This window comes from Lynx rufus, unplaced genomic scaffold (assembly GCF_022079265.1).
Source record: "Lynx rufus isolate CCGP_SWC_20201006 ecotype Redwood Valley unplaced genomic scaffold, mLynRuf1.p SCAF_24, whole genome shotgun sequence".
NCBI lineage: Eukaryota > Metazoa > Chordata > Mammalia > Carnivora > Felidae > Lynx > Lynx rufus.
In genome coordinates, this window is record NW_025814839.1 from 8,498,907 (window position 1) to 8,522,214 (window position 23,308).

Below are 23,308 nucleotides of genomic sequence, written 5' to 3' on the forward strand. Positions count from 1 at the left end.
GAGGAGGAGGATCACTTTGAGCCATGAAGGCTCGTTAAACACCTTGACCCAGCTGTGGCTAATATCAGACTCAAGTGGCCGCCGTTAAGCCAGGGGGTGGGGGCAGAGATAGGCACGGGCAAGAAAACAGAACAGGCTGGCTGGCAAGTTCTGGCAAAGAACTATGATCACGGGCATAGATAGGGGAGTAGTCTGCTAAGGGTTCGAGGGAATCGTTCCCAGAGGAATCACGAGCCAGGAAAATGAAAGACGTCCGGGGCTGACCCCAGACCTGCACCAGGCGGGAAGTACTCGGTCAAGTTGCCCAGCTCCCAGGGAAGATGCGCCCCCTCCCCCCACTAGTGGTGTGACCAGGGAGGACTGGGCTCAGAGGGGAGGAGGGGCGGCAGCAACCAGTCTCCCCACCCCCCTCCCCCCCACTGTGGGGGGCAGGGCGGCTTCATGGTACCTGCCCACCTGCCCAGCAGAGTATCTCGTCACTGGCAGCACGGTGGCTTCTGTGCGTCTCGCTCTTCTTCCAGGTGGCAGTTTGTACTGCAGCTGTCTGGCCCCTGCATCCCCACTGAACGGGGACCAGGGGGAGGGGCGTGTCAAAACTTCTAGTTCAGGGGGCTGGTCCCCAAGGAGCCAGGGCGGACTGACTCTGGCGGGACACAGGAAGTGGGTAGGAGAGGTTTGGGGTGAGCGGCACAGATGAGGTGGGGCCCCCAAGCCTTTCCTTTTCCACGGGTGCACGGGAGGCCGTTCCCCTCGGAGTTATGCTGTGGGTGGGTCCGCGACCTGTGTGGCTCCTGAGGCAGAAGTGACACACGTGGCTTGTCCTGAGGCCTCCTCTCTTTCCCCCCTGTGGCCATCTGCTGTAGACGGAGGAGTTAAACTCCCACCCCCGGTGGCTGTGCTGCTGCGGCCAGAGCAAAGCAATAGTTTCCGGACCAAGCGGTATCTGCCACCCGAAAGTCTGACCTCACAGAGGCTGTCTCCCCGGGGAGGAGGCACGTCCTGCCGTGGGGAGCACACCCAGAGTGGGGAGGCCACATCGGTGTCCAGGTCTTCATTCCCAGTCCCCCCCGGTGGAACGTGAGAGGCAGTGCCACCAAGGGCCACTCCAGCTTCCCCGCATGGAGCCCCCCCCCCCCCCCCCCCGGGACGTGTCCTTCTGTGCTCACTGCCCTTCGGGGCAGGTGGAAGCCGCACACCGAAGCAGACAGCGGAGCCCCCTGCCCACCCCATCCCCCTGCCCGGTGTTAGGTGAGCAAGAAAGGTCTATTGTGTTCGAGCCACGGTATATTTTTGGGTCTATTTATTACAGAACTAGCATTACCCTAATACAATCATCGCTAAATGGCCATAATACATTTATTCTATAATTGCACAGAATTTTATTCACCGAAGGAATGTCCTTTCCTCTCAAGACTCTAAGTGTTCAGAACTGAAACGTTTAGAAGTTAAAGTGGCTGCAAAGGATAAAACCAGTGCGAGGTAGTTGCTAAAGTTGGCGGTAGTGTGGTAGTCAAGAGCTGGCGCTCGGAGGTCGGGTCCCCGGGTCCCCCGCCCGCTGTCCCACCTGCGCGCAGTGCGCTCCGGCTCCCCGTCTGCTCGGTGGGACGCTGGCGGGGCCCGCACCTTGGCTGAGCTCGGCAGACTGTGGCCCACGGGCCAGACCAGCCCAGAGCCCGTTTTCTTTACAGCCCTCGAGCTGAGAAGGTCTTCTACGTTTTCGAAAACAAAGAACACGTGACCTTAGGTGGCCCGCAACAATAATCGACCGCCCGGCCCTGCCTTAGAGGGTTGCCGTGAAGAATATAGGTGAGGCCAGTGCTGGCTCAAAGTAAGCTTGCGATACAAAATAACACATGCACCACAACCATCGACGTCTCCAGAAATAAACGGTCACAGGGCCAGATTCTGCATTTCGTCTGGGTGAACATTCACTCCTTTCCTCCAGAAAACAGAAACACATAAAGAGCTACATCTGGATTATTATGGCCACAGGTTACTTGTCAAATTAAAAAGCTGCTGGTAATCCAGTTTTATGTACTTGGAATATGGAGAAAGGAAAACAAGTTATTTTCCCTTCTAGCGGTAGAAGAGAGCCTAGAACGTGAGCGTTTGACTCCATTTCATGTGTTAAGAAAGAGACATTTTAAAATGAGAACAAGTCCTTAAGTAGGTATTGTAAAATGCAAAACCGATTTAGCAACAGTACGAATGCTGGTTTCGGCGAAAAACAACTCTGCGGTGGAAAGTCACTTACGATGGAGAAGCTACCATGAGGTCCAGGTGGAGACAACGTGAAGCCAGCCTTTCAAAATCGGATTAGACCAAAGTTTTCAAACGAGAGAGAGAGAGAGAGAGAGAGAGAGAGAGAGAGAGAGAGAGAGAGAGAGACGCCTGGCCAAACTAGCCTGAGGATACGGTGGACTAGTTTTGGACACACACAGTGTTTCCCAAAGCACGTCTGCAAACCCTGGACCTCGGGGATGCTGTGTGTGTGTGTCCGTCCGTGTGGCAGAGGAAAGTTCTAGGGTCTAAGCAGGGAAGACACAGCACAGTACACTGTGCTCTCATGAAGTCACAACGCACAACAGGACGTTAAAGGTCTGGGACCACCGCGGTGCAGGAAACCGGTGACCGTGTGGCCCCTGACCGCTGCGCTCCGCACGGCACGGCACGCAGGGGCATCACGGACAGTGCGTGCTCTGCAGGGCGTTGTGGACACGTGGAACGTCATGCAGCTGTCACCTCGTTAACAACGCACCGGGCACCTGCCCTTCTCCTTTTGAACAAGTACTCTAACAGCAGCAAAAAGCTGCAATGTTCGCATTGTAACTAGGTGCCCTCAATACTCCTAGCCAGCTTCTAAAATTGCTGTTTGGCAAGGAACCCGCAGAACAAAGTACCCTGTTCACTCACCAACGTTAAGAAAAATTCAGTAGAGCCAAGTTTTGCATGTTTGGATCAGAAGAGAAGCCAGAGACGTTCTGTTGCCGTCAAGGCTGGGCTTTCTGTTCCGAAACGAGACCGGGCAGGCCGCTTGTGTGGATTCTCTGGGTAAGTTCCATTTATTAATCATTGTACAAAAAAATCTTGGCATTCATTTGAAGAGAAAAGAAGTCACTCTATCCAAATAGTTAGTATTTTAACATTGTGAAAGTCCTACTTTGTTATAACGGGACTTCTTAAAATGGAGAAAACTTTTGGAAAAAATTTTAAAAAGAAACTTATGATTTATTAGAGTACAGGAGATCCAAAACACGTTTTTAGAAAAATATAAAGTGCCCAAATACCAACTTACACAGGTGACACAGGCTTCCTGGAGCCAAATGAAGCATTCATGAAGAAACACATTTAAAAACGGTCTAGATACATATTTACATTGGGTCAGTAAAGGTAAAACCATCCTTCTTGGCTTTGATGTTACTCTAAGGAAAAAGGAAATCAAACCAGAAAACCAACAATTATAACTCAGCATGCTCCACAGTTTCTTAGTAATGCATCTGGTTAGTATTACCTCTGGATTAACTAGTTCCCACCTTCAAACGAGAGTAGTGTAAGACCCCCGGCCTCGGCGGGCCGGGTGCTGTGAGTGGTCACATTTCCCAGGCCGATCGAAACCATCAGGCTCTGGATCTGACTGGCGACAGCGAGCTGGGGCTGGCAGGGGCCGCCAGACCCTCGCCTCTTTCTAGTAACTGCTCACCAGCCGTCAGTGACTAAGTGGTCTCGGGTGGCCTCCCCAAACCTCAGTCATCCCAGGGCTTCCAAAGGGGGAAATGAGGCAGTCATCAAACAGGGTGTGGGGAACCACATGCAAATGCACAGAAGGGTGGCGAGGCGGGGTCGGATCACAGCCCCCGAAGCCTCGCTCACCAGAGCGACTGGATTCTTTGCAACTCAGAGAGTAACTAGGTCCTAACTCCCGAAGGTAGCTTCTACCGGTTAACTACGAATTAGCTAGCTCGCGTGAGAACTGGCAGGTCGAGAGTGGCAGGCGCTCGGGGCTGTGAGGGCCTCGGTGCCCCTGAGCTCAGGGACCAAGGGTGGGGGGCGGGAGCCAGTGGGACCTTCAGGGCAGCGGGGACTCGAGAAAGCAGGGCGCTCCCGCCTCCTTCCCCACGGATCGACACTCCTCAGGTTAAAGACGTTTTACCTGCGTCCACCCTGCCACAGCCGGCAGGGTCGACGAGTGATTCTAAGGGATGACGGGGGACACGGACCCTCCTCTTTCCTCTTTAAAAAATGCATAAGGTTCATCATTTCTTTTTTTCTGATTACAAAAGTGAAACCTCCTTTAGGTCTTTGGAGACCACGGAGTGTGGTTTCTAAAAGTGAACATTCTAACACCAGATTGTACTTCCTACTATAAAGAGAACCCATCACTGACTTAAGATCTATTTATGATACTGGAATAATTTTTAAAATTAAAGGAGAGAAAAAAGTAGTTATTTCAAAGGGAAGGAGAGTAGACGAATGTGGGAAAATCCATCCATAAAGGCCATTACGGTGCACTTTCTCACAAGATTTCACGTAAGGAAACAGAAAACTGGGGATTCGCAGACAGGAGCACGGACCTGGGAGGAACGTGGCGGGCAACGCTCTGCCGTGCTCCCGCTTCAAATAAAGGAAGAGATAAAGCGGCTGAAATCTGTTTCACGTATTGGAACAAATAAAGCCGAACGGTTCTGATGACCAATCCGCGTGTTCGCGTCCCCGCCGCTCGGATGCTGCTGCCGTCGCTCGCAGCCTCGCCTCTGAAGAAGCAACTACACGCAGGGCGAAAAGACCAGCGGTCCCGACTCCGGGCCGCGCGCGCTCCACGGCGAAACCAGAAGGGAACCGGTGCAAACATGGAACCCCATCCGTCCGGCAAATGAAACGGTCGGAGACGAGTGTAGACAGACGTAACGGGAAGTGGGCGGGAAGGATGATTCTACGAGTGTCGACTGTGAGGCCTCATGAAGACAGAGTGTCACAAACTGTCACCACAGGACAAGCACACAAGCCATGCCACTGAACACAGTGCCGTCAAATGAATTCACTAGTGTAGGCGGAGAGCGACATTGTCTTTGCAGCTGGAGGAGAGCACACGTTGTTTAAACTCGGTGGGAGGCAACCAGCGCTACTGGTTAGGTGCTTTCCTGGTGGTGTGAATCCAGAGGGATCCGTGGAGACGTCTTCTTCCGGAATCCTGTTCTCCTGGAGACAGCGGCAGCGGCAAAGGCTCGGTGTCCTCTACTGGACGCTACTCTATGTCCTCCTTCTTCGCACTGTAAATATTCTGCACCGTTTCATACACAGACTCCAGGTCCTCCGGGTACCGGATTTCTAGCTCCGCGTTCGGGATGTAGTGAGTGCCGGTAAACTCTGAGAAATAGCGTCCCACGTCAGGGTGTGAGATTTCTTGAGGCTCCACGTTATATTCCAGGTTTTCTGTTGGCAAAGAGGCACATGGACATTCCTATTAACACGGACACTTCTGTAGCATCTTTTATCCAGAGAGCGTCCTATCTCTCGCCCCCTTTCGCGCAGCAGGATTGAGGTGGAGAAGGAGAGGCCTGTTTATGGGATCTGAAGGAGGTAACAGGACCAAGGCAGCGGGGGCGGTGGGGACAGTGGGGGGCTGGAGGAATGGGCCCCACCGGCTCCGCACTAAACAGAGTGTTTCCTATTCTCTGAGCAAGAAGTCTGCCCCGGCAAACGTCCAGCCTTTCGGGACCGGCAAACTACAGATGCGTCACGGTCCTCTGACTTGATCGTGCAAACAGCCAAGCGTAAGGGACCAGGGCACCCCAGCCTGCCCGATGTCTGCCACAGGTTCACCCTGTGAAGCCCCACACCACGTGGCTACAAGTCCGGCACCTGCCACCCGTCTCCTCTACTGACCGGAGCTTCCACACAGACCTCACTTCGTGTTGCCCCCCGCCCGGTGCCTTCCGATCCCGGCTGGTGCTTGTGCAGCGAGCCTGCTCTGGGCTGTCAGGAACCCGTGGGAGGAGTCGACGAGCGGCTCGCACCTCCAACCTGTACGGATGTGGGTTATCACTACTTGTGCGGTCTCCTAGGAAACCACACTACCTCCTCTCCCTGCTCGCCATTCTGCCACTAGAGAAACAGAAAGACTCCTTCAAAACAGAACGACGAAAACCACCAGAAGACAACACATACAAGCCATTTAAAAGGCTGAAATCCTAGGGCCGCCTAGGTGGCTCGGTCGGTTGGGTGCCTGACTCTTGATTTCGGCTCAGCTCATGATTTCACAGTTTATGAGTTCAAGCCCTGCACTGGGCTCTGCACTCACACCACGGAGCCTGCGTGGGATTCTCTCTCCCTCTCCCTCTCCCAATAAATACATTAAAAAATAAAATAAAAAAGGTTGAAATCCTTTCATATCGCTTCTCCCTAAAAAACTTTGAAAAATGGCTCCCCCGAGGGCCCAATGAAAGGACAGTGTCTTGAGCCCCCCACATCCAGGAGAAGCCGAGCCACGCCCCCACGGCCCGGCACCAAGAGGAGCTGGGCCAGGCAGATCTTCCCGCTCAGACTGGGGACCAGGGCAGTCTCAGTTCTGATCGACAGCCACACTCTGCACAGCCTATCACTCGCATTAATTCAACTGAGTCTCTGTGCAAGCCTAGCCCAGGGCCCAACACAAACAGTGCAGCCAACTGTCCCTAAAACAGCTTGGTTAAACATCCTGAAATGCAAATTCAGGAAATTCAGCGCCCTCCACCCAGAGGCCCTGCATCCCCAGCGTCTCCAGCCTCCCCAGGAGCATCATTTGGAAGCGCTGACTTTAACTGATGTTGGGAAGGGGAAGGAATTGCGTGATTCAATCCGGAACTTTTTTTTTTTTTTTAACAAAACAGGAAGGGATTTCAAGAAATTTTGGGCTAACAGCGGCTGTGTTTCTTCAGACTGCGTTAGAAGGACATACTGGGGGCACCAGTCTGAGACTCAGTGCTGCCGAGGAAAACACATACAATCCGTATGCGAGGGTGAACACCGTGAGGTGACCCTAACCTTGCTTAGCGAGGGTGCAAGAGTGGTCCAATGGTCCACTGCAGCTCACCGTGGCCATCATGGCACATTAATCCTGCACAGGACAGGCAGCCGGGAAACAAGTGACCTGTTTCCCACATCCTGCGACGCAAGGGGGAGGGGAACTCCACACTGCACCGAAGGAGCCCGGAGGCCACACGGCAGGGCCGCTCTGTCCACGGCACACTGCGCATCTCTCTTTTCCACGTGGGCACTCCCAGCCAGGGAGTGTGCCAGGCACTACGACGGCCAGCCAGGCCCCAGCTGACAGTGCGCACGCGTTGTTGCACAAGGGGCCCCTGTCACAACTCCCATCTGCAGCCGAGTACCCCGTGGCACAGACAGCAAGACCTGGCCCCGGACTCACTGGGACTCAAACCCAGACAGTCCAGCTCCAGAGCTGAGGGCGTCGGAGTAGGAGACACACGACGGGGGGTGGGGGTGGGGGGCAGGGGCTCATGGATGGAGGAGCGAGGACTGGCTGGAGGGCCCGCTGGGGCCCCAGGAGGGCAGCGCAGGCTCTGGCTGATGGTGCTCTGTGGATGCAGGGGCCCGAGGTTTTCCAGAAGGGAGACTGAGTAGTCTGTGAACACGGATAGCTGTTACACTAGACCTCTACAGAGAACTTTATTTCCTTCTTTAGGTTTTACAGGTTTCTTCTTTCTTGTTAGTATTTACTTACTTATATATTTTTATAACTAGGCTCCATGCCCAGGGCACAGCCCGACGCGGGGCTTGAACTTACAACCCTGAGATGAAAATCTGAGCTGAGATCAAGGGTCAGGCGCTTCACCGACTGAGCCAGCCAGGTGCCTGGTTTTATAGGTTTCTAGAGCTGCCAACTAGAAAAAACAAGTGTAAAAAAACCCCTCCGATGTTTACAAATGCCACTGGCTGAGAAAATGCCCCTTCCTGCAACTGTGCCTGCCACCATCTTCCCTGGCCAGGCCTCTGGGTACAGCCACGGCCAAGGTGTTTTAACCAGGGCAGCTGCCGAGGGGCCTCGGGTTTTCTTGCCGAGGAACGCACAAGTATTAGGGGGAGGGTCTGGACTCTGGGGATACCACCGAGAGGCAAAAAAGCTGTTTTGCTCTGAAGGGACCAGTCACCTGTCACTGGTAGGCATGATAGAAATATTGAAAATAAAAAGAATTCAAATGGGTCATTCAGAACAACTGCTCTATTGCCAGTTTGTGGAGAGCGGTGGTTCTCAACTGGGGGCTGCTCTGCCCCTTGCAGGACAATCAGCAGGATGTGAGGATGGGTCTGGTTGTCACAAGGGGGGCTGCCACTGGCATCAGGTGGGAGGAGGGCAGGGCCGCCGATCAACAAACGCACACGACAGTCCCCACCACAAAGGACGGACTAGACCAAAATGGCAACTGCAACTGCCCTGGCAATTCAGGTGTATGTTTTAGCACCGTTTCACCCTTTTTCCCCTTCCTTTTTCTGGGTATTAAGTAGCAGCTCCTAAGGGTTGGGAAGAGGACAGGAAGCTCAAGGCCAGGTTATGGTCATGGATCTGGGAGAAGACGTGGCCCCACAGCGGCTGCACAGAATCCTATGTGTGGGCCCGAAAAGAGGCACGGACAGCACAGACCGGCTGGGAACCACATGGGGGGTCAGCAGCGGTGACCCTCACAGCCCATGCCCAGCTGGTAAGGAGGGGCGGGGCCCGGATTTTGTGCATTACCTGCCCAGGCTCCTAGCGAAACAGGAAAGAAGGTACTAACACGAAAACACTTTTGAGGAAAAGTGGGACAAAGTTGAAAAAAAGAGGGACAAAGTTGAAAAAAATTTACCTGAAGAGTGATGAAAAATCTAAGCAATACTAAAGTAAGTAAAATATCAAACAGGGCCTACCTAAAAGTCCCAGAGAAATTTTTTTGTCAATTTTTTTTAACATTTATTTATTTTTGAGAGATAGAGCTGCGAATGGGGCAAGGGCAGAGAGAGAGAGAGAGGGAGACACAGAGTCCGAAGCAGGCTCCAGGCTCCCGGCTGTCAGCACAGAACCATGAACTGTAAGATCGTGACCCGAGCTGAAGTCAGACGCTTAACCAACTGAGGCACCCAGGTGCCCCAAAAGTCCCAGGGAAATCTTAAGAAGTCTTTCCCAATTCCCTTGACGTTTTTCACAGAAATGTCTGCTTATTTCTGAAAGAGAGAGAGAGAGAGAGAGGGAGGGAGGGAGAGAGCGTGTGCACAGGCATGAGAGCAGGAAAGGGGCAGTGAGAGAAGGAGACAGAGGATGTGAAGCAGGCTCCGCTCTGACAGCAGAGAGCCCAATGTGGGGCTCAAACCCACGAACCATGAGATCATGACCCGAGCTGAAGTTGGATGGTTAATTGACTGAGCCACCCAGGTGCCCCGTGTCTGCGTATCTTATTTTCAGCTACCCAGGGGACACCTGGCCAGCTCAGTTGGTAGAGCATGAGATTCTTCATCTCAGGGTCATGAGTTCAAGTCCCATGTTGGGCACGCAGCCTACTGAAAACAAATTTCAGCCGCCCAGATAGGTAAGTACAGTCCTGTAAACCCATGGGACCACCAAGCAGAGTCCTCCCCTCTTGAAGTAGCTAGACATAACTACATAGAAACAGAACTTGGTATTGTTTGTGTCTATTATGTGAAGCATACCGTAAGCATTTATCTGCAACTCATTTAGTTGCAGCTTCGCATTCTGCAGTCTGACAGACACCCAATTCACCTGGCGAGCCTTTGAATGACACTGCTGTCCCATTCCGACAAGAACACAGACACACGTCTGAGTGTGTCTCCAGTGAAAGGAGTGGGGGTGGAACGGCCAGGACACAGGAGAGTGAGCACATCGACCTCTGAAATGGCTGAGAACGTGCACTCCACCTCCCACGGGGGCTCCTCACGCACCTGCCGGCAAACGCAGACGGCCACGGACGGCTCGTGGGTGGACACTCCCGCTTGAAAGTGTAAGACAAATTATGGAGACGGGAGCTGACGCTCACTGAGGCACCCCACGTCCCTGGTGTTCCCGGAGGAGCTTTGTCATTCTATACAGAACACACGTCAGAATGGGATTTTCACACCACGCTGAATTCCTGGCCGTCCAAGATGGGCAGCTGACTCCCGTTCAGACCATCTGTGATGTTCACTTTCTGCAGTAGCTAAGTATGGGGGAGGTGGGGTGGGAGTGTGGAGGAGAGGGGTGGGAAGCTGAGCACGAGGTGCTGCCCCTCCCCCAGTGTCTAGAAAGTGCTGAAGTGTGCCCCCTAGTGGGAGCAAAAGTGAGCCCCCTAGTGGGAGCAAAAGACACTATACAGCACCCCACTTGGGTTTAGCTGAAATCTCACATATTGAGAGAAAAATTCTCTCAATTATGCAGACTAAAACTATTCGAGGATGTCATGCATGTATGTGGCTTATAATTCACTCTTCAACTCTCTGTGGAGAGCTTAGAATTAGGGAAGCATTCATCAGTGGGCTCTACACAACAGGATTACCAGAGCCAAAGGATGAACATTTAAATCACAAAAACGTTTAAAAACAAAATAATTTGATGCAAATAAATTAAACTGGAAATGTTCAAAAATACTTAAATAATTTGGGTTTTTTTTGTTTTTTTTTTTAAAGATTTTATTTTTCAGTAATCTCTGCCCAACACGGGGCTTCAACTCACAACCCCCGAGATCAAAGGCTACATGCTCGGGGTGCCTGGGTAGCTCAGTCGCTTAAGCCATCCAACTCTTGATTTCAACTCAGGTCGTGATCTCATCGTTTTTGAGTTCGAGCCCCATGTCAGGCTCTGTGCTGACAGTGCAGAACATGCTTGGGATTCTCTCTCTCCCTTTACCCCTCCCCCACTCACACACAGGTGTGCTCTCCCTCTCTCTCATAAGTAAATGAACTGAAAAACACACATATATAAAAAAACCTTTTTTATGTTAGCATTTTTTTTGTTAATGTTTATTTCTTTTTGAGATACAGAGAGACAGACCACAGGCGGGGGAGGAAGGGAGAGAGAGGGAGACACAGAATCTGAAACAGGCTCTAGGCTCCGAGCTGTCAGTACAGAGCCCAAAGCGGGGCTTGAACCCACAAACCTTGAGATCATGACCTGGGCTGCAGTCGGATGCCTAACCGACTGAGCCACCCAGGCGCCCCTATAAAAAAATCTTACATAGGGGAGCCTGGATGGCTCAGTCGGTTAGGCGTCTGACTCTTGATTTCAGCTCAGGTCATGACCTCATGGCTTGTGAGACCGAGCCCCATGCTCTGCACTGACAGCAGGGAGCCTGCTTGGAATTCTCTCTCTCCCTCTCTCTGCTCCTCCCCTGCTTGCATTCTCTCTTTCTCAAAATAAATAAATAAACATTAAAACAATCCAAATGAAAATAAAACCTTATTAAAAAAAGAAAAAAGTCACATGTTCTACCAACGGAGCCAGCCAGGTGTCCCAGTGTGTTTGTTCTCTCTCTCTCCCTCTGCCCCCTCCCCCACTTGCATTCTGTCTCCCTAAAAAAAAAAAAAAATTAAATTAACTCAGGAATTTACGGGAGAGGGGAAGAAGTGAGAGGGAAATAAGCAAGGAAGGAAAAAGGGGGCGGGGGGAGGGGCCAGGGAAGCTCTCGTTCACAGAAATGAAAGAGAAGGGCAGCATTTGCAACTCTCCTGCAATAATTTAGGCAAGGAGATTCAACAGGTACTAAAACAAAAATAAGGGTTCAAGTTATCGGGAACAGGATATTCACGGGACGTCACAGTGTTAGCTGCAAAGGGAGAACTGTGTCTTACATCGATCTTGGCTTAGTGACCAAACTCCGCCTACCACCAGTGGGACATCGATCACACCGGCTCTGGAGGAGATGCAGGAGACACACACAGCATCTGACAGTGAGCATTCGAGCCAAAAATATGCACCTGATCTAATCCAGCCTCAGACTCTGCTTCCAGTTTGCAGATAATGCAGAGAAGGAAACAGTGAGACACACGCGGAATGTTAGGCGTTTGCGACACAACCAGCCTGGACTCTTCAAGAAGTCAGTCGCAGGAGAAAGGAAGAAAACGAGGTGAGGAATGAGGAATGAACGGGTCCTAGGAAGAGAAAAGGCTCTGCCGTTGGAGACAGCAACCAAACGCAGTGCGAGGATCCTGGCTGGATCACGACAAGCAGCAAGCGGCTATCAAAGCCGGGCTGGTGGCCAGTGGGAAACGGGGCCGCTGACCGGGCATCAGACAGCAGACGTTTACTTGTCACGCGTGGCGATGTGACTGTGGCAACGCATGGAAACGTCCTATTCTTACACGACGCCTGATTAAGCATTCGGGTCGTTAGGTCTGCAATAGTCTCTCAAAAAGTTCAGCAGAAACCTAAAATCTCTACCTACAGATAAAACAAATATGGTAAACGCTAGCTGTTGAATCTAATGGACGGTGTATGGGGTATTCGATGTATACTTCTGACCGTTTTGCATATTTGAAAATGCTCTTAATCCAAAGTTGTAAAAACAGTCAGCATCTTATTAATGATGCGCTATTTACACTCACCTCATTATTTTGCACTTATTTTTTAAATTAACTTATTTATTTTGAGGGAGAGAGCGTAAGCGAGGGAAGGGCAGAGAGAGGAGCGACAGAGTCCCAAGCAGGCTCTGTGCTGTCAGCGCAGAGGCCAAGTGGGGCTCGAACCCCTGAACTGCAAGATCATGACCTGAGTCGAAATCAAGAGTTGGACGCTCAACCGACTGAGCCACCCCGCCAGCACCACTGCATCTGTGTCTACAAGCTTCTCTGTCAGACAGATGTGAGCATCCACTGGGGTCTGGAGCACCCCGCGGCATGGACTCCTCACCAGACGGGCAGACTGGGGTCTGGCTCTACATGCACAGAACTTGCAACGGAGAGAGAGGGCCAGATGGTCAACGGGAAATCCTGCAATTCCCATGAAGGTGTGAGGACTCGGAAGGGGCAGGGGGTGTCAGGGAGCTCGGAGCAGGGACAGCCGACCCAATCTGAGCCCTGTGGGGGAACAGCAGGGGGGGAGAAAAGCTGCTGGAAGGAAGTGGCGTTAACCTGAAGCATTAGAGAAAAGAGCCTGCTCGTGAGGGACAACCACCTGCACAAACTCTTGCGCGAAGGATGGTCTCAAAGAACAAGGTCTGGCTGGCTGGAGTGCGCCGGGGGCGGGAGCAGAGAGGAGGCTGTGGGACGGGGTCCAGGTCACCGCCATGCAGGGGAGTCTGGTGGATGCCAGTGAGAGACGGCATGATACAGGCAAGGAGCAGGTGTGGCTGGAGTGTGGGGGGCAGGAATGGAAATCAGGGGATGGAAACAGGACAGACGTGCAGGAGACACAGCTGGTGTCATCCGCGGGCCGGACAGATGATGAGGGGAAGGACAGGGAAGAGATGGTGGCCCCAGAGCCCCTGAGCCCCTCGGAGCGCACAGGCCAGGACGCTCTCTGGCCCCGCGGCCCGGCACCTGGGAAACAGCGACCGAGGGCCGACAGGGCCCCGGGGCAGACGGACAGCGCTCGTAGGGGAATCCTGGCCGTCCACCTCTAAGAGCCTCTAAAAGTCTCAGAATTTCAAACTAAGAAAGGCAACTGCGAACCTTGCTCACATTCACTCAGCTCAATCTCAGTTTTAGAATGCAGAATCGCAACCAGACAGGAAGTTGTTTTGTTTTGTTAAGTCGTTACTACACCACAACTCTGATAAACCTGACATTACAGCGCATGTTTGCTTAGATCTGTTTGAGATGAATTCCCCAATCTTCAATACAGACACCAAATTTGGAACACCTACAACTGCATACCCAGTTTTACCTACTCCGAAAAGCCCATTTTAAAGTTAGTATGTTTCTAGAAACTCAAATATTAAATGCTAGATGTCTTAATATCGACCGTACGTAAAGGGCAGCAAAGGCACACACACGGTGGAGCCCCGGACACTGGCCTGCGATGCTGGGGAAGGGACGGTGCCCTTCACTCTTGGGATATGTGACATGCAACACTTACCAGGTGACTAGTGGGGGTGCAAGAGTCCACCAAATCATCCAATAATTTCTAAATCATTTGTTGGTTTTTAGACACTGTTGGTATGATTTTTTTTTTTTTAATATGGCACAGCTTCAAAAGTTAAATGAAATCCCCATCGGCCCCTTCATCTAACAGGGGACACACAGACCCTTCTACAACTGTCCCAGCATACTGATGGAGGTTAAGCTTCCTGCACAGCCTCAATGAACAGAATCTCTCTCAATTCTGTATGCAACCCTCTCTCAGCTTCTGAGGAGTTAACGTGAATAGGAAACTTTCTAGTCTGAGATTTTTATACATCCGAAATTTCTATTATTACATTTACCAACACAATACTGAGTTAGGTCAAACCTGATGCTTTAGGTCAGACACAAACAGGTGTGGCAATGACAGTTAAGGGCATGGCTCTCGGCCAACGTGTCAGGTTCAAATTCACACTTTGTTAGATTAAACTTGGAATGAGCCCATGCGCGTCAGTTTCTTCATGTACAACACGAGTATGATGACAGTATTCCTATTCTCAAGTGGAGTTAATATACATTAGAACACTGCCTGTCACAGACCAGCACTACATTAGCATTTGTGGTTACTATTTTTTTTAGTAATCTCTACGCCCAACATGGGGCTTGAACTCACAACCCTGAGATCAAGAGTTGCAGGCTCTTCAGGTTGAGCCGGCCGGGCGCCCCACGTTTGTGTTTGTTTTTATTAATAAAACTAAAGCTGTGAATGCCTTGACAGGCAGCCATACAGTAAGTTCATCCAACTAAATGGAGGAACAAGGAAAAAGGAGACCCACACTGCAGGCATCTGCCTCTAACCTGCCTCTCCAGACTCCACCCACTCCCCCCTGGACGAGCACCTATCAGGGCTGGCAGTGGCCCCAGACACCACCAAGCACCTGTTGACTACCAGGGGCTCTCCGAGCCAGCGCCGTGGGCTGCAGTTCCCACAGTGGCCACTTGAGGGCATCCCCGGGAAAGCAGAGCAGGCCGCCCGCCTCACGATGCCAGAGGCTGCTGGGGTGATCCTTCCAACATTGTCCACTCGGTGCCCTCCAGTTCAGGCAGGCCATATGGGCAGGGCACTGGGCAGCAAGACTTTTGGGAATTTGGCAAAGGCAATGACAGAGGTCGGCAAAGGTCGGCAACAGCACTGGAACGGGGTCCTGAGTGTGGTGGTGATGGAGGGAAGAATCTAGGGGCAGCGACTAACCCAAGGCATGGCTGCACCACGGCATACCCACCCATGTTTAGCAGAATACTGGCCCTGATGAGGTTAGCCATCTCTAAATAAACTGATGACTGTGCCCACAATATTGGAGCGCTCAAATGTGTGCTTAAAATGTGCCTGTGTGTCACTACAGGTACAGACAGGACTAGTTACTCACCTTGGGCTGCATATCTACAAGAACCATCCTCCACCAGAACATTATAGAAAGGCTGATGATGGCCATGAGGCAGGCTGTGGACGTTCATGTTTCGGATCCATTCGTGTCCCATCATGCAGGTAGGGTCCCAGCCATAGATCACACAGTTATAGCCATACCTAATTAACGTAAGAGCAAGGGCAAATCAATTCCCTGGACCCTGTCACAGCAAGTATGAAATATATAAACGATGGCTTGGCTTCTCTTAAGTTCATGTTCTTACAAATTTACCTGCTTTTATCCCTGTTAATAAGCATTTTTCAGGACACTCTTGGCTCCCTTTACAAACCCCTCTTATTATCAAGATAGCACTTCAGGTGGAAAAAAACAGACTTCAACGGAGACTCACAGGACAACTGGTTATCCAAATGGAAAAAGGGATCAGGACCCAGGCCTGAGAACAGCGCACAGTGTCCTAGTGGGACAAAGGCCTGGACAGAAAACACAGAATTTGTAGGCTAGCTTCATGACACAGGACATAAAAAGAGTTCTTAAACCAGATATGAAAAATACAGCCATAAGGGAAAAGAGTACTCAATTTAATAGTATTAAAAGGACCCAGATTCAAGCAGACTACTAAAAAACTACAGGACAACTGGGGAAACAGGAACCCTGACTAGACCTAAGTGAGGAGGCGAAGGAGTTGTTTTTTTCTTAGATACAAGAGGATGGTAAATGTACTTTTATTTTTTTTTTTTTTAATTTTTTTTTTTCAACGTTTATTTATTTTTGGGACAGAGAGAGACAGAGCATGAACGGGGGAGGGTCAGAGAGAGAGGGAGACACAGAATCGGAAACAGGCTCCAGGCTCTGAGCCATCAGCCCAGAGCCCGACGCGGGGCTCGAACTCCCGAACCGCAAGATAGTGACCTGGCTGAAGTCGGACGCCCAACCGACTGCGCCACCCAGGCGCCCCAGGTAAATGTACTTTTAAAGGAGACAGCAAGGCCTTACCTTTTAGGTACACACACTGAAACAGCTACAGGTGAGCCACAGATGGAATGACATCTGGTACCAGCTTCCAGGGAGGGGCGGGGTTAGGGGGATGAAAAGAGTGAAGGCAGACCCTCACGACAACTGTTGAAGCTGGTTATGGGAGCATCGTCTGGTTCACTATCCTCGTCTCTACTCATATATGCTTGAAATTTCCATATTAAAGTTGAAGAAAAAAAAGAATGCACTAAAAGGATAAAAAATACTAGCCCCAAACTGGGAAAAGATATTGGCAACGTATATGCACACAGACACAAGTAACAGGATAAAGGACTGAAAACCCCTAAGAAAGATGAATAACTCAAATGAAAAACAGGAAGACTTGAAGATGCGCTTAATAAAAGGAAACTTGAATGAGCTTCTTTTCCAGGTTCACGAGCCCATCCGCGTAGTCAACCGGGGAAATGCAAACGAAAACCACAATGAAATACCAGTCGCCATTTACTCTGTAAGTGCATTTTTAAAGGTCTGGCAATAACACGTAGGGGAGAACAGGACCCTCCGCTCCCAGCCTGCCGGTGGCACGTAAATCGTAACCGGCACTGTCGCTGTGGACGCGGTTGAGTTTTGCCTAGTCAATCGACCATGAGCTTGCCCTACAGACGGGCAAGCCCTACCTGCAACGGATTCACAGGGATGGAGATAAACGATGCGTCAGGACAACGAGGAAATGAGCGGAAACCCCCCCAGCTTACAGCTCTCCCATTAGAAGACCCTGAGCGAGGACAGCGAGACTCTTCTTACAAAACGAAAAGGGTAGATGCGGTTCAGACCAGCTCGGCCTCGGGCGGCTCCCGCGGTGGCCAGTCCGTCGCGGCGGCTCCCGAGACGCGTGCTGGCAGGCACGCGTGTCCTCTGCAGCCGCGTGGGGATGGCCGCCACGGACACTCACCTCTTATGCTTCATAATGAGCCCAATGGAGTAGCAGACGTCTCTGTGCTTCTCGTGGGAGCGCAGCTTCACCTCCACACCCACCTCCTCCTTCTTGCGCTCGATGTGCTCTAACGTGTGCTGCACCAGATAGCCCACCGCCCCGTGCTGCCCGGGGTCTAGGGTTTGAATGTGCTGGAGGATGTCAAGCACCTTCAAGACAAGACAGAAAGACTAGGAGATAATATTTTCATTTAGGCCTTTTCTTTTTTGCGGCACAGGATTTAGAGCTACCTAACCTGGCACAAGACGGCAAGCTGGGGGCCGTGCTGATGCCCCCCACGTCTGGGAGCTGGTGGTCTCCCCTCTAACGCCGGGCACTGGTCCCACAGCAGATTCGACCAGCGGGAACGTGGGAATTATTTAGAAACACGGTGGGCCAGAACAAGCGAGGGGTGAGGAGGCAAGAGCCTGCCACCCACGGACATGTCTGGATTGGGGAGCTCCAACAGAAGGTGGTAACACTCTTGCTGGTCAGTGTGGGGATTCCATTCTTTATACACAGAAAGGAGAGGGTTTTAATACATTGCTCACCAACTGGGAAGAAAAGTAACTGCTCAGCTGCTTCAATCCAGATCAAGGGGACGTGTGACAGAGCTGCCTCGACTACCCAGGGGGAAGGGGCTACACAGAAGCCACGGAGTGATGCCCGTGAGCTCAGCTGATGAAGCCGTGGGTCTCAAGGTTCTGAACACGTACCGATCATTTTCAGCTATTTTAACTCGCAGTGCAATTCCGCACGCACTCAAGTGGACAAGGAGAAACCACATCTATGTGGAATTTAAATGACTAAGCTGCTCGCGGCAGAGCTGACTCCAAGGTTATGTTTTCCTACCGTACACAGTGCTGCTAAGGAAACCTGCAAATTCAAATAAAGTTTTACACACGCGCGCGCGCACACACACACACAAAATCACTTAGCACCTATGACGCCATTTAGCAGAGGGTCTCTGACATGTTCTTCTTTTGGAAACAGGATCTTTTCCTATTTACTGAGCCCTAAGACAGAGTAGGTAAGCAGACAGAATGACCTATATTCTAGTCCCAGATCCAGCAAATGGTTTTTACCTTTAAGTTAGTTTATTCACGTTATCAGATGATGACTAGTTAACTGTCCTATCTCCTGATGTATTTTGACCCACCAAAAGTGCTGTGAAAATTAGCTTTTTGCAGGGCACCTGGGTGGCTCAGGCGGTTAAGCACCCGACTCTTGACTTCGGCTCAGGTCAGGATCTCACAGTTCATGAGATCGAGCCCTGAGTCTGGCTCCGCGCTGAGTGTGGAGACTGCTTGGGATTCTCTCTCCCCACTCCCCTGCTCCTCCCATGCAAACACGTGCACTCTCTCCCTCAAATACACAAACATAAAGAAAACACCAAAACCTAGTTTTTTGCAGTGTAAGATGTTATTATGAAACCCACTCCTAACCTCCAGGTTGGTATTTGCAGGATCTCAGTATTTTGTGAATGCTTCTCCACTGATCACTGATTCGTGCCAAGCCCATCACATTTATTTCATTTCATCCTCCCAACGTGAAGTATAGTCAATGTTGATTTCCAAAGAGGAATCAGGCATCATCAAGTTAAGGAACTTGCTGGAGGTCCCAGAGTATGAAAGTGTGGAGGGAGAATGTGGACCGGGGCGGGGGCTGACTCCAAACCTAAGGTCGCAACCACCTTCTTACCAGAGCAAGAGCAGGAGCATTTTAATTCATTGTTAGGAAAACTTTCAAACCCATAAAAACTGGGGTGCCTGGATGGCTCAGTCGGTTAAGCATCTGACTCTTGATTTCTGCTCAGGCCATGATCTCACGGTTCACGAGCTCAAACTCCATGCTAGGCTCTGGGCTGATAGTGAGTGCCGAGTGTTGCTTGTGATTCTCTCTCTCCCTCACTCTCTGCCCCTCCTGTGTGAGTGCCCTTTCTCTCTCAAAATAAGTAAATTAAAAAAAAAAATCAGTAAGGTTGCTTAAAACACACACACACACACACACACACACACACACACACACACACACACACAAATGGACAGAATGGTATAACCCTAAGCACCTCAAACTCAGCTTCAACCAGTATCAACTGAGAGCCAATTTCCATCCACCACCCCACCTTTGCTTTAATTTGTACTGTGCTTTACTTTGGGGGACACTAATCATATTCATCCTCTGAAGCTAAAAGCATTGGATCTGAACGGTGAGTTCTATTTCTGGCGCTTGCGTGTGGCTTTCCTCCTGTTCCCATATGCAGCTCCAACTACAGCCGACCCTTGAACAACACGGGTTTGAACTGCATGGGTCCACCTATATGAGGATTTTTTCCAGTATGGGACCGTAAATGTATTTTCTCTTTCTTGTAATTTTCTCAGTAACATTTGCTTTCCTCTAGCTTACTTTATTATGAGAATATAGTATGTTACACATAAAACATGCACAATATGTTAACTAGCTAGTTGTTATCCGAGAGGCTTCTAATCAACAGCAGGCCATCAGTTAAGTTTTGAGTCAAAAGTTATACATGGGGGGCACCTGGGTGGCTCAGTCGGTTAAGCGGCCGACTTTGGCTCAGGTCATGATCTTGCGGTCCGTGAGTTCGAGCCCCGCGTCGGGCTCTGTGCTGACAGCTCAGAGCCTGGAGCCTGTTTCAGATTCTGTGTCTCCCTCTCTCTGACCCTCCCCTGTTCATGCTCTGTCTCGCCCTGTCTCAAAAATAAATAAAACGTCAAAAAAAAAAAAAAGTTATACATGGAGTTTTGACTGTGTCAGGGGTCAGCACCCCTACACCTTCCCCCCCCAACCCCGCTCCGTCTGTGCAAGGGTTGACTATAGTTACTTTTTAAAAAATGTTTACTTATTTTAAGATAGAGAGAGAGAGAGCATGAACAGGGGAGGGTCACAAGAGAGAGGGAGACATGGAATCTGAAACAGGCTCTAGGCTCTGAGCTGTCAGCACAGAGCCCGACACGGGGCTCAAACCCACAAACCATGAGATCATGACCTGAGCCGAAGTTGGACGCTTAACCGACTGAGCCACCCAGGCACCCCAATTATAGTTACTTCTGACCACACTTCTGCTACATTCTACAGATACAGCTTCCCTCCCTAACTAGCAGCCCCTCCCCTGCAGATAAGTGCAACAGACCTATCTTGGGAGTCTTGTAAGCACAGGGGAAGGCTTAAACTCCCTTGTAGCATCAGGAAGAGACAAGGTTCAGGGGTAATTACCACTCCCTGTCCCCAGATGTGCAGATGACAGGGTGAAGGGAGAGGGCAGAAACAGAAAAGATACCATGACAGGGGCCTGGTGTGCTCCTGAAGGACAGTACTGATGACAGCGGCAGGGGTGGGGGGTGTTATGATGTCTCCAAACACATGTCTAGGCTGACAATCCCAAGAGCCCACAATTTTGGGGGTAGGGATCTTGGAACACAGGGGTCTGTCACTCATGATTGGCAACCTCTACCGTAAGGAGCCAGAGAGTAACTGCGGCCTTGTGGCCCACATGGTGTCGGACCCAACTACTCTCCTCTGCCCCCTGTGGCTGGAGAGTAGCCAGCGATAAAAAAGCAAGCAGATGGGCCTCTTTCGAAATGTGCCTTTGATAAAACATATCCACAAATCCAGGCAGCAGAGTGTGCTGACCCTGTTCTGTCCCGGCTACCGGTTTCCCCTGTGGCTCTCTGTGAAGTGCCTGGCTCCATGCTGCAGACCTCCACTTGGCTGGGGGCTCTTCTGCTTTTGGGGCTTCAGCCACCAGACGCTGATACGGGGAGCCCCTGCCAGATGTCCTCAGACAGCTGCACTCAATGGCCCCGGTCGTATCCAATCCAACAAACCCCAAACTGAACACTTTCTCCTGCCCCTGAAACAAGTCTGTTCTCCAAACACCCGTTTTTTTTTGAGGGGTAGGGGGCGAGGGGCAGAGAGAGAATCCCAGGCAGGTTCAGCACTATCAGCACAGAGCTCGGTGCAGGGCTCGAACTCACGAACCACTGTGAGATCATGACCTGAGCCGAAATCAAGAGTTGGATGCCCAACCAAATAAGCCAACCAGGCGCCCCATCCAAATACCCACTTTTAACGCGCCCAAACAGTCTCCCTTGTTGGAAAATCTGGATATCCTCTCCCTCATTATTTAACAAAGATCTTAGTCGTCCAAACCATTTTTTTGAGCACCTCCTGAGTCTCGGGCCTTGGGCGGAGAGCCAGGGGGGCCGCTACCCTGAAGAACCACACAGATGCGGTCCTCGCCCTCAGGGAGCCCGGTCCCTGGCGAAGGCACAGTACACACGCAGCCACAGTGTCCTCAGAAGACGTTCTGCGGCAGCGCAAGCACACAGCTGGCAGAGCAGGGGACCTGGACTGCCGCGGACGGGCTGGGGAAGGGGTTTCGGAGGCACAGCCAATGGGACCGAGGCCTAAGGAAAGGCGTTTGGGGCAGCGCCGGGGCGCGCACCAAGCACTGAGGCGAGAGAACACGGGCGAGTGGAGGGCGCAGCCGGGCAGCACAGCGTCCAAAAGGGGCAACCGTGAGCACCGAGGCAGCTGAGGCTGGCAGGGCCAGACCGCCGAGAATCTAGTAAGCCATGACGAAGAGAATGAGCCTGATCTTCACGACACCGAGGCAGCCACTCGGAGGGCTCTGAGCACTGAAGGGGCAGGGCCGACATCTTCAGAGATTGCTCCGGCCCCAGTGTACGGAACAGGTTCCGAGGGGTAAGAGTGGAGGGGGGAGAGCAGGCAGGAGGCCTGGGCGGCGGTCTAGGAGATGGGGCCACGGGTACACGTGCAGCAGACACCTGGGCACGCGGGTCTGGAGCCCGGGGTCCAGGCAGAGCGTCCGTCGGGAGCGGTCAGCCTGCGGACGGTAACTGAAGCAAGGCCAGGTGACCTCGCCTGGGGGAAAGGTGTTCACCGAAGTCTAGAAACTACCCTGCGGGGAAGAAACCTAGGACACGGAACTAGCAAGAGGCTGAGAACCATGGACCAGACTCAAAGGAACAGAGTGTTTTGAGCAGTGAATGGCCCTCAGTGATCCAGAAAGATAAGGAAAGACAAGTATCTGTGGATTCGTCAACAAAAAGAACGGTTTCTGTCAAAAGGGGTCATTGGCTTCCTTGGCAAGAGCGGCGTGTGGAGGGGGGAAATGATCCCCATGTTCTGGGGCGCAGGTGGGAGGCCAGGCATGCGGCCATCTGGGGCTGGAGCCCCGCAGGGGAGGAGAGAGATAAGGAGGCGGCCGCAGGGATGTCATGGGAGCGCGTTTTGTTTTTTCCCCAAAGATGAGAAAGATCGATCCGAGTCAGCAGAACGCCAACGGCAGACAGCAGAAACAGGGAGTTGTAGACATAGGAGAAATAAAGGAAAACAGAGTGGGACCTGGAGCACAGAGAGTCGCCTTGGAAAACCAGAAGGGTATCTTTTCCAGTGAGACGTAGAGGAGGGTGAGGGAAGGGAGGGAGGGCTATGGGTCAAACTGAGGAGGGAGGTCTGGCAGCAGGAAGCAGAACGGGCCCGGGTGCCGGCTTCACCGTCCCCCCTGTAGCCCGCTGGCCCACAGGGGTGAGGCGTGCGGGTGGGCTCGGGCACCGAACTGTCTGTGCGCAATTCCTAACGCCATTGATGCCAGCGCGGGTGGCCTCAGCGGGTTACCTGACTTCCCGCTGCCTCAGTTTCACTATTTACAGAATGACAAAAACCCGGCATCCACCCCACAGGGTTGGAAGGAGGCGTCTGGTGCCAGTGACTTTTCAAAACGTGACCACCCTCCACTGTCTCTTCCCGTCACAGCCACAAGGACCCTGGACTATGACGACAGTGACCCAGAGGGCTTGTGTTTCTTCACTCTTTCTGATTTACTTCAACTGAAAACAAGCTGACTTTCCAGTCTTCCCAGTTTGGGAACTAA

General features: G+C 51.7%; 1 protein-coding gene across 2 annotated transcripts in view; it reads right to left on the reverse strand.

Annotated features, from left to right (window-relative positions):
• Positions 1 to 1,285: 1,285 nt before the first annotated feature.
• The window catches only part of FBXO21 (F-box protein 21), a 49,188-nt gene continuing 27,165 nt past the window's right edge, over positions 1,286 to 23,308 (reverse strand). Inside the window, exons 10-12 of one of the 2 annotated variants that reach the window (XM_047087981.1) lie at positions 17,368 to 17,558; positions 15,444 to 15,601; positions 1,286 to 5,430 (exon numbers count right to left, since the gene is read on the reverse strand). In XM_047087981.1, the coding sequence (XP_046943937.1) occupies positions 5,243 to 5,430; positions 15,444 to 15,601; positions 17,368 to 17,558 (537 nt within the window). In that variant the 3' untranslated portion in view covers positions 1,286 to 5,242. Of the gene's footprint in view, positions 5,431 to 15,443; positions 15,602 to 17,367; positions 17,580 to 23,308 lie in introns of both variants that reach the window. The other variant, XM_047087980.1, reaches the window with a different exon arrangement.